Here is a 13,395-nt window from a genome sequence, read left to right on the forward strand (position 1 = left end):
CAATCATCGCCACAGTCAGTTTGGGAACATTTTCTCCATTCCTATATTCTCTTTATTAGTTCCCTATTTCCCCCCAACCTCCCTTGCCACATCCCTTGAGGAACCATTCATCCAGTTACCAGCTCTATAGATTTAGTGATCTTGGATTTCATATGCAGAAAAAAAATTTTTTAAACTGAGCAATAACAATGTAAAACACGTCAATCGAGAAGAAAGCAGAACATATTAGGAACTAGAACACATGTCAATGGATCATATGGTAGCAGTGGAGCAAACGGTAGGGTGCTAAATGTTCACCTAACTGCAGCGACAGCCGTCCATTCTCCTATGCATTCTGCCTGACAGCGAGGCTATTTGCATCCCTGGTCCATGGTCAGAAGGGATTCACCAGAGGTTTAATCCACGTGTATTTCCCCTTAGCTTAAAAACAAAAACAGAAACAGCTTTAAAGTGAGTTAAAAGGGAGATCAAATGATAAGATATTACATTTTAACCTAAGTATATCTGTCACAATGAACATTTTTCCCTGTCTGATAACAGGCCTATTCACCTCTGTCAACTATGATCAGAGGAGGAGTCATTGTTTGGATCTTGGGCTTCTACTGTTATCCATAGCCTTCTGTAAACAAGGTATTCACAATTGAAGCTCTGGTTCCACTTCCTCCAAGCAGAGGGACCGTCCTTCCAACGCCTGACCCACCATTGGCTCTGCTGGGGTTGGCTGAAGACTGATGGGACCCGGACTCAACGACCCCCTTGCTGAGCCTAGGGTAAGTCAATTTCCTTCTTAATAGACACAGGGGCAACCTTTTCTGTATTGCCCTCATTTTCAGGGCTAAGCAGTCAGTCCTTCCTCGATCTCGGTCATGGGTACTGATGGCAAGCTTACCAGCCCCCAGTGTACTGGCCCTTTGTTTTGCTCCCTGGATGGTATACCTTTTACTCACTTCTTCATTATAATCCCTTCGTGCCCGGTCCCTCTGTTGGGAAGAGACATTTTAAATAAGCCAGGGACCTCTTACACCTTACTTCTAGTCTCACAGCACCTCTGCTCCTTCCCCTTCTTTCACCCCACCTGGAGGAACTGGCCCTGCAGGTCACCATCGCCCAGTTCTTATATGCTTTAAGGACTCCTCTGTTTTCCCATCTCACCCTCAGTTCCCATTTCAGTAACACACCTCAAAGGCCTAAAACCCATCATAGAGCATCTCCTTACTAACAACCTCATTACTCCTGGCCACTCTCCTGGCCACACTCCAATTTTACCAGTAAAGAAACCAAGCAGTTCTTATCGCTTGGTCCAGGGCCTGTGCCTAGTTAACGAAGCTGTTATTCCCATACACCCATATAGTTACCAACCCCTATACTCTTTTGTCCCACATTCCCCCCTTCACGACCCATTTTTCTGTCCTTGATTTAAAAGATGCCCTTTTTACCATCCCCCTTGACCCAGCTTGTCAGCATTTGCCTGCCTTTATGTGGGAGGACCCAGACACCCACATGGCCTCCCAATACACCTGAGCCATCTTGTCTCAGGGGTTCTGAGACTCACCCCATATTTTTGGACAAGCTTTGCTGCCAATTTGCAGACGTGTGATTTGTCGTCCTCTACCCTCTTGCAATATGTGGACGACCTCTTATTATGCAGCCCCTCCTTAGACAGTTCTAAGGCAAACATAGCCCAGCTCCTTAACTTACCTTCCAAAGGTCCCAGATTCTCTCCCTCCAGGGCACAATTATCCTGTACCACCGCTACCTATTGAGGCTTGTGCCTCACCCCCACCACTCCAGGTTTAACTCTGGATAGACACAGGTCATAAGAGACCTCCAACCACCGACTTCAGCTGACCAAATACTTTCCCTTCTTGACTTTGTGGCTTTTTTTTCCAGACATAGGATCCCCAATTTCTCCCTTATAGCTAAACCATTATACAATGCAGCAAGGGCAACTCCCAGTGGACCTTTGGACTCCCCAAGGGTGGTCACAGAGGCCTTTAAAAAGCTCCAAGAAGCACTTTACCAATGCCCACCATTGTGTTTACCAAACCCTGCTAACCCCTTTCTTCTTCTCACTAACAGGGCAGGGCACAGTCCTCACCCAGCCTCTGGGACCCACCGACTCTCCAATAACTTATTTATCCAAACAGCTGGACAGGACGGTCTGGGGGTGGCAACCGTGTCTCCATACCCTGGTGGCCACTGCCCTTACCAAGGAAGCCCTTAAAATCACCTTAGGGAAGCCCCTTCAGACCTTCTCCCCACACACACTCCAGGACTTATTGTTGAGTTGTTTCCTCTCCTGACTCCCTCCGGGCAGGATCAGGAAATCCATTTGCTCTTTCTTGAAAATCCCAATTTAGGCCTGCACCGGTCCCCCTCGCTTAATCCAGCCACTGTCTTCCGTCAAAAAAGGGCTGCCTTTGTGCTCGTACTGGTGGGTCTTGGCTTAGCCTCTTCAGTCATGGCATCAGGTTTCGCCTGTGGGACGCTAGGCACAGCACTTTGAGGAGAAGCTCCAGCTGGCTACAGAATCCACCTCGGTCTCTCTAGCCTCCCTACAGTGACAGCTCACTTCCCTGGCACAGGTAGCCCTCCAGAACCGAAGGGCCTTAGATCTCCAACTGCAGAAAAGGGCAGCACCTGTCTGTTCTAAGGGAAGAATGCTGATATAATGTTAATGAATCAGGGCTGGTAGAACAAAACATAGACACCCGCACCAAATTGGCTGAAAATCTTAGAAACCGCCAGGGAGACAATGCCTCACTACTCTCTTGGTTCCCAAACCCCCTTGTAACCTGGACCCTTCCTTTAATTGGGCCACTTGTGGTTATATGTTTCTTGTTACTAATAGCCCCCTGTCTTTTCAAATTTCTTCAGAATGGGATAAGGGGCATGACCAATTTAACTGTCAACCAGCTTCTTTTACACCCTTACAGCCCCCTGCCTACCGAACCTGACCCAGCTCACTCTGGCCTTTAATTCTTTGCCACCCCCATCCAGCAGGAAGCAGCCAAACAGACTAGTGTTGCCCCGTTATCACCCAAAAAAGCCAGAATGTTGGGTCAAGTACAGGTCAGGGGACACTAGCAACAGCCTGACCTGCCCTTATTGGACCAAGACAGGCTAGCTTCAAAAGGGCGCCAGGACAATGAGCCATCTCCTCAGTATCAGGTGGAATGATCAAGGCACCACCCTACCTCAGAATTTCACAGGTGGAGACGGCTTAAGCCCCTGCAGCTGCAGCTCCTGGCCCCTCCCTTCTTGTTTATCCTCCTGACCAGCTTAAAAACTTGCCCTTCACCACAGATAGGCAGGACTTCTCAGGCCTCCAGCTGGGGATCCATGAATCTCGCCCGGGAGCACAAACTAAATTTCTCCTTCTCTTTTTTTCATGCCTGGCCTCAGTTTACCTTTTCAGAGAGCCTAATAGCTACAGCACCCCTATCTTCAGTGATCCCTGCATGAGGGTGAGTATCAAGTAGGGTGGGGTATAAGGTAATTCTATTGATGGTGTCATTAATCTAGCCAATGGTATAGAATTCAAAACACTGTTGAGAAAAGGAAATTGTACAAGTACAGGCCGGCTTCAGACCACAGTACATGAATTGTTCATTTATCCGGATTAAACTCAAATGAGTGGACACTATTTACACAAACAGTCGGGGTTAGTGTTCGGGCAAAACTTTCAATAACACTCATTCACAACAGCAGAAACCACGCCTACTAGACAAAGACGTTCCATAAGACAGCAAGGAGGGCATTCAAAGAGCAAACGTATGGCTCAACCATTCACTGGGCACCCTCAAAGCAAGGGCTGCAAACCAAAGTCCAACAACCACCAGCTCCCTAACTTTGGGATATCCTTTTTTTAAAAGGTGGCTCTCCGGGCCTTTCTGTTTAGAAGCCTCCGGATAGGCCTGACCCTCCCACTTTTGGTAACCAGCTGGTAGTGTTAACTATTTGCACCACCCAGGGATTCTGCTGTGTGGGTAGTTAGTGCCAACCTAGGTCCAGAGGTCTGCCTCCCCAAAACCAGGCGCCAGAGTGCAGCACATGGGCTAGGGGACAGCCGTGAACTTATGTTTTACTGCCCAACGATCCCCAGGCAAAGAGGAGGCAGCCCTCCCTCCCCTAAGGCCAGCTGAAGACCCAGCCCCCGTGGCCTTCCCCATGACGACGAGAGAATGGCCACTGTTTGACCCCTGGTCCCCACCTACCAATGCTGCCCTAGTGCCCTCTCCTTTTTTTGCAGCTGTGACCAAAGCTTCCTCCAGGAAGCAGGCATTCCTATTAGCTAGGGGATTAACCATTACCTGAGTCCTATCCCAGTGAACTCACTGAGTCATCAAAGCTCAGGGTTCTGGGGGGGACATTTAGGGAGCAGAAACAGCTCATCTCCCTCCACAGGGAAAGATGTTTTGAGGGACGAGGTGTCCTTTCCCGGGTGAGGAGTGAGGCAGGAGTGGTGGCTAGAGTTATTCGAGCCATTCCAGCCCCCAGGCTGAAGGCAGAGGGGAAGGGAGCAGCTTTTCAGGGTCAGAGGAGGGGGGCACTGGAGTGGGCATCCCAGGGGTCCTTGGCCCAGAGAGATGGGAAACCTGTGTGAGGGAGCAGGGTGGTGGTGGGGAGGGTTTCTAAAGGGGAGGGAGGCTGCTGAGTGTGGGGCTAGCTGGAGCCAGACGGCCTGGAGCCGGGTCCACTTGCATTATCTTCTTCCCTGGCAGGAAGGCCACAGGGGCTGGGGGCTGCATGGGCAGAGAACTCAGATGCCAGACAGACTGTTGGGTGAGAGCTATGGAGGCAGGCTGGAAAGAGAGGGAGCGGGGAGGGAGAGCCACTCTAGTCAGGGCTGAGACTAGAGTAAAGCAAGGTGACAGGTAAGGCAAGACTACCTACAAGCGAGGTGGTGGAACACAGGATTCAAGGTGGTCCTTACTGCTGGGTGCCAACCCTGTACTTTGTGACAGTTTGTTCCTTCAGCACCTACCTCTTTGCTGGCTCACGACCCCTGACCCTGCTGCCCCCACCTCCTGCTCTAAGCAGGCCTAAGCTGAAGGGGGAGAGGCACCCTAGGGAGATGGGGGACCCCCCTCCCAGTAAGCTGCATGTTCCATGTGGTGCAAGAGATAAAGCATAGGGACTCTTAGTTGGTCCCCCCGCCAGTGACCTCTTGGGGGCCTGGTGGGGAGGAAACCAGGAGAGGGACTCCTGGTCTGGGTGACTTTGGCTGGTCCTTTCTGTGCCAGTCAAAGCTGCTGCTGCTGTTAGTGGCCGGTGACCCCGTGCACAAAAGAAGGAAACACTGCCCAGTCCTGCGCCATCCTCACAGTTGTGGCTCTGAGCCCATTGTCATAGCCACAGTGATAATGCATCTCGTTGAGGGCCTGTCCACTCAGAGAGGAGGCCTCGGTTTTCTGTCTCTGAATCTCTTCAAAGTGGCTTGGGTGGCGGGGAGTTAGGAGGGCCCTTAAAGCAATAGGTTCCTGCTTCTTACTGCCAGGGTGGACCTGCTCTTGGACCCCAAACCAAGGAAGGTGGAAAGAGCCCCCAACAAGGGTTCTGAAACAGCTGGCAGAATCAAGAAGCAGGCTCCAAGAGGCCTCCCAACCACCTCCACACCCCATCCGGCACCCCCAAGCCCTTATTTTCTAGCCGAGGGTTCTTGCTTATCTTTCGGGGGCCAGTTCTGACCTCATCTCCCCAAGGAGCAGCCCCCTAGCCCAGGTTAAGAGCCAGTCACTCCACGTTCGTTGGTTTCCTTGACACCTGCACTTAGAAACGTGTTGGGTGTGTTAGAAACGTGTTGGGTGTGTGGCAGCCCCAAACCAGACCACCGCCATCGAGTAGATTGTGACCCAGTGACTTGCAGGACAGGCTAGAAGTGTCCCGGTGGGTTTCTGACATCTTTCCGGAAATAGATAGCTTCGCCTTTCTCCCTTGGAGCAGCTGGTGGATTTGAACTGCTGATCTTGTGGTTAGTAACCCAACATGTAGCCCACTACACTATCAGGGCTCCTTGCGTGGGAAGCGCTCCCTAAAAAGAACCATCCTTCCAACCATCTTTTGTGGAGCTCGGAATTTAACCATCATCTTGAGTGCATACCCCCATGCCATCATTGACCTATCCGTGGCCCCTCTAATCCTTCCATTATAATGTATTCCCTGTAATGCAATGAACACCCACCACCTGACCGTGCAATCAAGAGTCAGCGCACTACCTCATGCATGTAGAGAGAAGCTGCTTCTCCCCATCTTCCCTCCCGCGCAAAAGGAAATCTTTCTCTTCATTTGTTTGTTCTGATTATTAGTCTGTGTTACTATTATTAAGCCAGTGAAAGACCGCAGCCCCCAAGCGGTCAGAAGGGCTGCGGCAGCAGTTGGCTTGGGTTTGGGTTTTTTAACAGAATTGGTTGCTTCCCACCCAGATTGTAACCTCCTCTGGGGCAACACCTGGGGCTCCTCCCTCCCAGGAGTGAAGGGCATGCCGTTGGTGGACCTTGGTGGGCGGACTGCTTAGGGGCCAGCAGCGGAGGAAAGAAACAGACCCAGCCCACCACCATTGCACTGCCATTCCGGCTCACGGTGACCCTGCAGAACAGAGGAGAGCCGCTCAGTCTCCCAGGCTGTGCATCTCGGGGTGCCACCAAATGCCGGCCAGCACCCAGCTTCAGGGCTTCTGGCCTCACCCATGGCCCCGCAACAAGGGTCTATGTGACTTCTGCCCCGCCCTGTGATGTCACACAGGGTTGTCCAGGTGACCCAGCGCACTGCTGGCGGGAGAGTTCACTGCTTTTCCAAGTCTGGGCCCAGAGGGGCCGCCCTGCTTTCATCTCGAAGGTGTCCGGAGTCTGACTGCTGACCGCCACCCACCAACCATGGCCCAGATCCCCCATCATACTTCCACCCACAGCACCTCTCACTGCTGAGAAAGACCCAGACGCCTGGCCCCCTCACCCCTCACCCCTCTCCCCGCACCCTCTCCCAGTCCAGCCCCAGAGCTGGTGCACAGCAGCCCTGAGACCACACTGACCGGCCATACTGCTGCCATCCCAAAGACCCCAGGGTGCTCAGTCGTGCTGTCTGGGCAGTACTAATGTCCAGGCCTCTGCCAATACCAGGTACTGGTGCCCACAGCTGTTAAACAAGACCAGGTAGCCCAGCCCAGAGAGGATGGGACGGAAGAAGAAAAAGGTGAGGCCTGGGGCCCTGGGGCCTGCACCTGCATGAACTCACCTCTCCTGCTCAGGCCCTGGGCGGGGGCTGCTGCTCCAGTGTGGTCAACGCTTCCCCTCCTGGAGCTGTGAACATGGGGAGGGAGGTACCCCCCACCCACCCACGGGTCTTCCAAGTTAGACATTGAAGTGAGAGGTGCTCACAGGTGCATGTCCACGCTGACTATGCTGACCTGGGCCTCAGACGCAGAGGGGAATACAGATTGGCCCCCATGGGGAAGTGGAGCTATGTCCTGGAGAGCCCACGGACACAGGCACAGCCCCTCATTACCCTCCATCACCGCCCAGGATGCGCCAGCTGCTGCCCAGCAGTGCCTGTGTTCACTGATGCCCATGCGCCACTGTCCCTTGGGGGTACTGTCCACTGTGCTGCACTGTCCCCCATGCTCCGCTGTCCCCTACACCCCACTGTCCCCTGTGCTCTGCTGTCCCCTACACCCCACTGTCCCCTGTGCTCTGCTGTCCCCTACACCCCACTGTCCCCTGTGCTCTGCTGTCCCCTACACTCCACTGTCCTCTGTGCTCTGCTGTCCCCTACACCCCACTGTCCCCTGTGTTCTGTCCCCTACACTTCACTGTCCTCTGTGCTCTGATGTCCCCTATACCCCACTGTCTCCTGTGCTCTGCTGTCCCCTATGCCCTGTTGTCCCCTGTGTCCCACTGTCCCCTAGGCTCCATTGTCTCCCCTACATCCCCTATGCTCTGCTGTCCCTTGTGCCCCTCTGTCCCCCATGCTGTGTGTGGCACTTAAGCAACAAGCCAAAGCAGTTGCTGTGGAGTGGGTTCTGACTCATGAGAGCACTCCTGGGTCTCCGAGCAGACCTGTGCTCCAGTGGGTGTCCATCGGCAAGTCCTGGTGACCGACACCACCAGACCTTTCTTCCAAGGCGCCTCTGGGTAGACTCAAACCACAGAGCTCCCAGTGTTGGAGTATGACTCATTCCAAACTCACTTCAGCCAGCTGATGGGCACGGGTTGCAGCCCTGTGGACAGAGTGGAACTGCCCTCATGGGTTCAGAGGCTATAAGTTCTCAAACTTATTTAGCCTACAACCCCCTTTTCAAATCTATAGTATACCTCTTCACCGAAGTAGAAGCCTCATCCTTCTTCCAAGAACCAGCTGGTGGGTTCGAACTGCTGACCTTGAAGTTAGCAGCCCAATGCATAGCCAATTACAACACCAAGGCTTGCTACCCTAACCAAAAAACTAGGGGTGCCCAGACCCCGATGGGGTGCTGTGTTTATTGCCCTTGGCTTGGCATCTGGCTCCTAGTGCTGTCTGCAGCCCCAGCGAGGTCCCCAGTCTCCCTCCCTCCAACCCCCACCCGACCTTCCCCCTTTGAAAGTCCTTTTGGAATGTCACCCACTGAGGACCAGACACCAGGCAGGCTGGCGGTGGGCCCTCAGCTGCTGTCTGACCCCTCACACCAGTTCCCATCTGCCTACCCAGAGAGGATTGCAGAGTTTGGAGAGGGTGTCGGGGGCTCCGAGGAGGGGGCAGCTTGGTTTGACTTGACTCGTAGCTTTGGGGAACCTCTTCAGGTAGCTGGAGCGAATCTGACAAGGATGTTGATGATCCACATGAAAGGCTTTAAAGTTTTGTGGATAGTGACCCTGCGTGTGCAGAAGAGGGCATCCGGCTCACGCTGGCCCTGCCTGTGCGGAGTAGAACACCTCCGTGGGCTCTTCAAGGCTGGGACCGTTCCGAATCTGATCCCCAGGCCTGTCTTCCGAGTGTCTCTGTGTGGGTTCCGATCACCAGCCTTAGTGGAGAACGCACCGTTTGCCCCAGACGGCGTGGCGAGGTTTCAACCCTCGGCGTGGTTGTCCAGTGCCATCGAGTGTTCCCGTCATGGTGACCCGACGGACAGTAGAATGGAGGGCTGCCTGGTCCTGGGCCATCTTCGCAATGGTTCTCACGTCTGAACCCCTTGTTGTCGCCGCTGTGCCAACACCTCCTTCGCACTCTTTCTCTTGTCCACAGACTCTCTACTGATCTCGATGCGTATCTTAGGAACATGAATCCTTTCTCTAGCTTGCAAATACCTTCTCCAGTTTGTGCCCCCGTCCCCGGTCATTTTTGGAATTACAGTGTGTTTGAGAACGTTAAAGAAGTTGCTATGGATTTTTAAAGTGCAATCGAGCTAGCAATCTTCTTTCTGGATCTTGGACTTGCATGTCTTGTTTTGGTAAGCCTCTCCTACTCCAAATGGTCCCACCGCTACTGCCCTGCGCTCGGGTAGACGCCCTCATGGGCACACACTGTGGCCCAGCGGCGGCTCCCCACTGCAAAGAGCCTGAGTTAGGGTTGAGATGGCAATGGGGAGCCCTGGTGGCCCCACAGCTAAGCGCTTGGCTGCTAACTGAAAGACTGGCAGTTCAAACCCACCCAGAGGCTCTGCAGGAGCAAGATATGATCCCAGAAAGATTCCAGCTCCGGGTGGATGGATGAGAAAGCCCTATCTGGAAAAGCTGCCTACTGATGCTTGCCTCCTACGCATGATGGAAGGTGGAGTCCTGGTGGCATTGTGGGTCAGCAGTTCAAACCCACTATCTGCTTCTTGGGAGAAAGATGAGGCTTTTTGCTCCCATGACGATGTACCGTCTCAGAAACCCACAGGGGCAGTTCTGCTCTGTCCTGTAGGAGCACTGTGAGTCAGCCTCAGCTCAATAGTGAGTTTGGCATTGCTTTTGTCATTTAAGTAGCATTGGAGAGGAACCCCGGTGGTATAGTGTGTGACAAGTTGGGCTGCTAACCTCAAGGTTACCGGTTCAAATCCATAACCTCTCAGAGAGAGAAAGATGAGACTGTTTGCTCCTCTAAAGATTTACAGTCTCACAAATCCTATATGGGATGTCCATAAATTGAAACTGATTCATTGGCAGTGGAATTAGTAGTCTTGATGAGTCTCTAAGTGCCACAAATGACTAAGAGTTGGACTACTAGCTAGAAGGATGTCAGTTCAAACCCACGCAGAGGTGCCTTTGAATTCAGGTTTGTAGGTCTTCTTCTGAAATATCACATGCAGCCTTGAACCCCTGGGGTATAACTGTACTCCGCACACACGAGGCTAGCATCCGGTGGAACTGACTTGGCAGCATTTAACAATAGCCCCCACAACATTGGGGGGCTACGTGGGCCCCATGTGAGCACCCAGCTCTGCTCCTGGCTTGGGGAGATTGAGTCTCTCCTCAATGCTGCTGACACCCCACAGATGGGGCTTACAGGAGCTTTCCCCACCACCCACAGCTCACTCTCCCCACCTGGCCCCAATGTACACCTTCTGTCCCCCGGTAAAGTGCTCCAGTGTAGGCCCAGGGCAGGGACACCTCTTGTTCCTGCTACATCCTGAGGATACCTGCAGAGGCCCTTTCAGACAAGGGAACAAGAGAGAGTGGGTGGCCTGCCCCATTGCCCCCTCTATCCAGCCCTACACTGGGTCCAGCCTGCCCTAGCCCAGCATGCCCAGTGGGAACCTACAGGCTTCCCCAAGAGGCACCACCCTGGCAGCTGGCCTCGGACTCAGAAACGGAACCCAGCTGCACAGGAAGGCTCTTCCTGAGGGCAAGGCAGCAAGGAATGGGCACATCTCAGGGGCTGCAAAATGCCTGGCTTGGGAGTCAGGCCGAGTCCTTGAACAAATGACCAGGCTGGGCCCTCACTTTGGTGGCCTGAGGAAGCTCAGGTCAGGCCCTCACAGCAACAAGACGGCTAGGCTGCTCTCTTAGGAGCCCACTTGGAGTCTTGCCTCAGGGGGACGTTAGTTACCACCCCCACCCCCACCCCCACCTGAAGGGGCTGCAGACTGCCAACTGTCTGCATGACCATGGGAGGCAGGCTGTCCGGGCTCATAGACATGGCACAGAGTTGGGGCAGAGATGGGCTGAAACCCAGGCCTCTTGTCACTCATGCCCTGGCTGCTAACGCCTTTTCTGTACCCCTCAATCAGGACACCCACCCTCCCTGGGGGTGGAGGAGGAGGAGGAGGAGGATATGGTGAGTGTAGAACACTGAGCAGGAAGTTAGCTGTCTGCCAGGTGTGTGTGTGTTGCTCTGGTTCTCCCCACCCCCTTTCTACTCACTAGAGCTCCTGTTAAATACTGCCCCCTCCCAATCTGCTAGGGAAATGGGGGGCGGAGTGCTAGTTCTCATTAACACCTCTGCAGATGGTGACACCTCTGTTACAGTGGGGGGAAGGGGGGAGGGGCGCATCCTCATCTGTCAGAGGAGGGACAGGGCTTCTCTGTGATGTGCACATTGGGGTGGGAGGAATCCTAGCCTCCTAATTAGCCATCTTGTTGGGGGGCAGAGTTGGGGGGAAGGACTCTGCAGTGGGAGTAGCTGGGGTGCAGGGAATAGCAGCTTGGAGGGGAGGCTGCTGTGAGTGGCATGAGTGAGCAAGGGGCCCAATGGTAGGAGCTGGGACAGGGTCACCTGGCTGCACTGCCTGGGGCCTGATGGGTCAGCGTACAGCTCTGGAGAAACAGTGGTATCCTGGGTTCCCTGTTGGATTTCTAACTACAAAGTGTGTGTTCAAATCCACCAGGCACTAGGAGGGAGAAAGACGAGGCTGTCTGCTCCCACCAAGATTGACAGACGTGGAACCTCAGGGGCATTCTCCTCTGTCCTATAGGGTCCCCTTGAGCCAGAATGAACTCAATGGCAGTTAGCCAGCAGGGGCCAAGGGCAAGGTTTTGAGCAAAAGATGGACTAGTCTGACTTTTGCTTTGAAAGGATTCCTCCAGCTGCAATGTGGGATGGGGGTGGGGGGGCGCAGTGGAAGGGGCAGGGAAAGCTATCGGGAAGTTTGGGCAGAAATCCAAGGGTCTTGGAGCAAAGGGTTGAAGATGCAATGGCAAGAAGTGGAGAATTCCAGATGCTCGAGCTGAGCAGAGGGTCCTGGAATGTGAGGGGAGAGAGACCACGCATCACGGAGAGCTCCGAGGTGTGGCTCGAACCTCCAGAAGCAGGGGGCACCGTGACTCAGAGAGGGGAGAGAAGGTGGAAGCGGAGGCGAGTCAAGAGCTGGGGTAATCACTCCCAGGGCTGCTGCTGACGCGGGTGTCATGAGTAGCGTGGACATGTGGGGTCACCCCCACACATGGCTGAGCAAATAGAATCCACAAAATTCCTCAGGCCTGAGCAGGGGATCTGGGCTTCCCTCTGCTCTGGGGACTTTAAGGAGCCAGGAGAGGAGGCACTGAGGCTACCGATGTTGAACTCCTATGTGCTTAGGCCAGCCAGCCTAGGAGAGAGACCCCATGTGTAGGCAGGCACTTCCCCACCCCCACTCCTGCCCCCTTGCTGGCCCACAGGGTTCCCGGGTGGATGATGGATGTGGCACCTGGGACCGACATAGTCACCACCCTATGTTCATGCACTGAGATAAGCTTTGCAAATTGTCAAGTGCTGTGACGGGAGATACCGGACATGGCCCGTGCGAGGACCATGCAAGCACCGAAAGCAGGTGGGATTTCAGAATTCCACAAGGGCCTCTGCAAAAGCACAGGTTTGAAGGTGCGAAGGGGCTTGAGAGGGGAGGCAGCCTGGTCTTAAGGAGCAGGAGGTTGGAGCAGGTTCCAGCTCGGGCAAGGTTGTATTTCAGCACGGTTGTAGGGAGAGAGGTGTGGCAGTTGAGACTAACCAAGATGGCCACAGCCAACACAGGTGGCCCAGTAGGGGGTAGACTGGGAGGCTACTACCTTGTTCTGCTGCAAGTGACCGGTTCAGGACTGGGGGATAGAAATATGAGGTGGCCCTCCCCAGGAGAATGCACTACCGAGGACAGCACTGAAGATACAGCCTAGGAGTGTGGCAGGTCTGCCCAGACCACACGGGAGCAAACTGAGAGGGAGAGAGAGAGAGAGAGAGAGAGCAGCATCCTGGCCCACTAAACTTTGAGGATGACATTCCTGCTCTGAGCAGCCAATGCACAGAGAGGACCATAGGGTTGACCTCACCATGAGACATGATGCCCCCTTACTGACCGCCCCACAGCTATGGGCGGGGGGGCAGCACCGGAGACACTGTGGGAATAGTGCCTGGTCTGACCCCACACACATACCAGGGCGTAGCCTGAAGAAAGCACAACAGAGCAGCAAGGGGAGCAAAGCAACAAAGGCCCGAGGAATTCTAAAAGATTCTTGGATTCAGGGCAGGGTT

The 13,395-nt window shown here is 54.0% G+C and overlaps 2 protein-coding genes across 2 annotated transcripts in view; one reads left to right on the plus strand and one right to left on the minus strand.

Moving 5' to 3' along the window:
- The window catches only part of STRA6 (signaling receptor and transporter of retinol STRA6), a 55,171-nt gene extending 48,481 nt beyond the window's left edge, over window positions 1-6,690 (minus strand). Inside the window, exons 1-2 of the mRNA XM_045285667.1 lie at window positions 6,687-6,690; window positions 6,582-6,588 (exon numbers count right to left, since the gene is read on the minus strand). Coding sequence (XP_045141602.1) covers window positions 6,582-6,588; window positions 6,687-6,690 — 11 coding nt within the window. The remainder of the gene's footprint in view (window positions 1-6,581; window positions 6,589-6,686) is intronic.
- A 198-nt stretch (window positions 6,691-6,888) lies between these two features.
- CCDC33 (coiled-coil domain containing 33) overlaps window positions 6,889-13,395 on the plus strand; it is a 92,321-nt gene continuing 85,814 nt past the window's right edge. Inside the window, exon 1 of the mRNA XM_045285668.1 lies at window positions 6,889-7,191. Coding sequence (XP_045141603.1) covers window positions 7,171-7,191 — 21 coding nt within the window. The 5' untranslated portion in view covers window positions 6,889-7,170. The remainder of the gene's footprint in view (window positions 7,192-13,395) is intronic.

The sequence above is a fragment of the Echinops telfairi genome, unplaced genomic scaffold (assembly GCF_000313985.2).
Source record: "Echinops telfairi isolate 266 unplaced genomic scaffold, ASM31398v2 ScPeMD7_7475;HRSCAF=8513, whole genome shotgun sequence".
Lineage (NCBI taxonomy): Eukaryota > Metazoa > Chordata > Mammalia > Afrosoricida > Tenrecidae > Echinops > Echinops telfairi.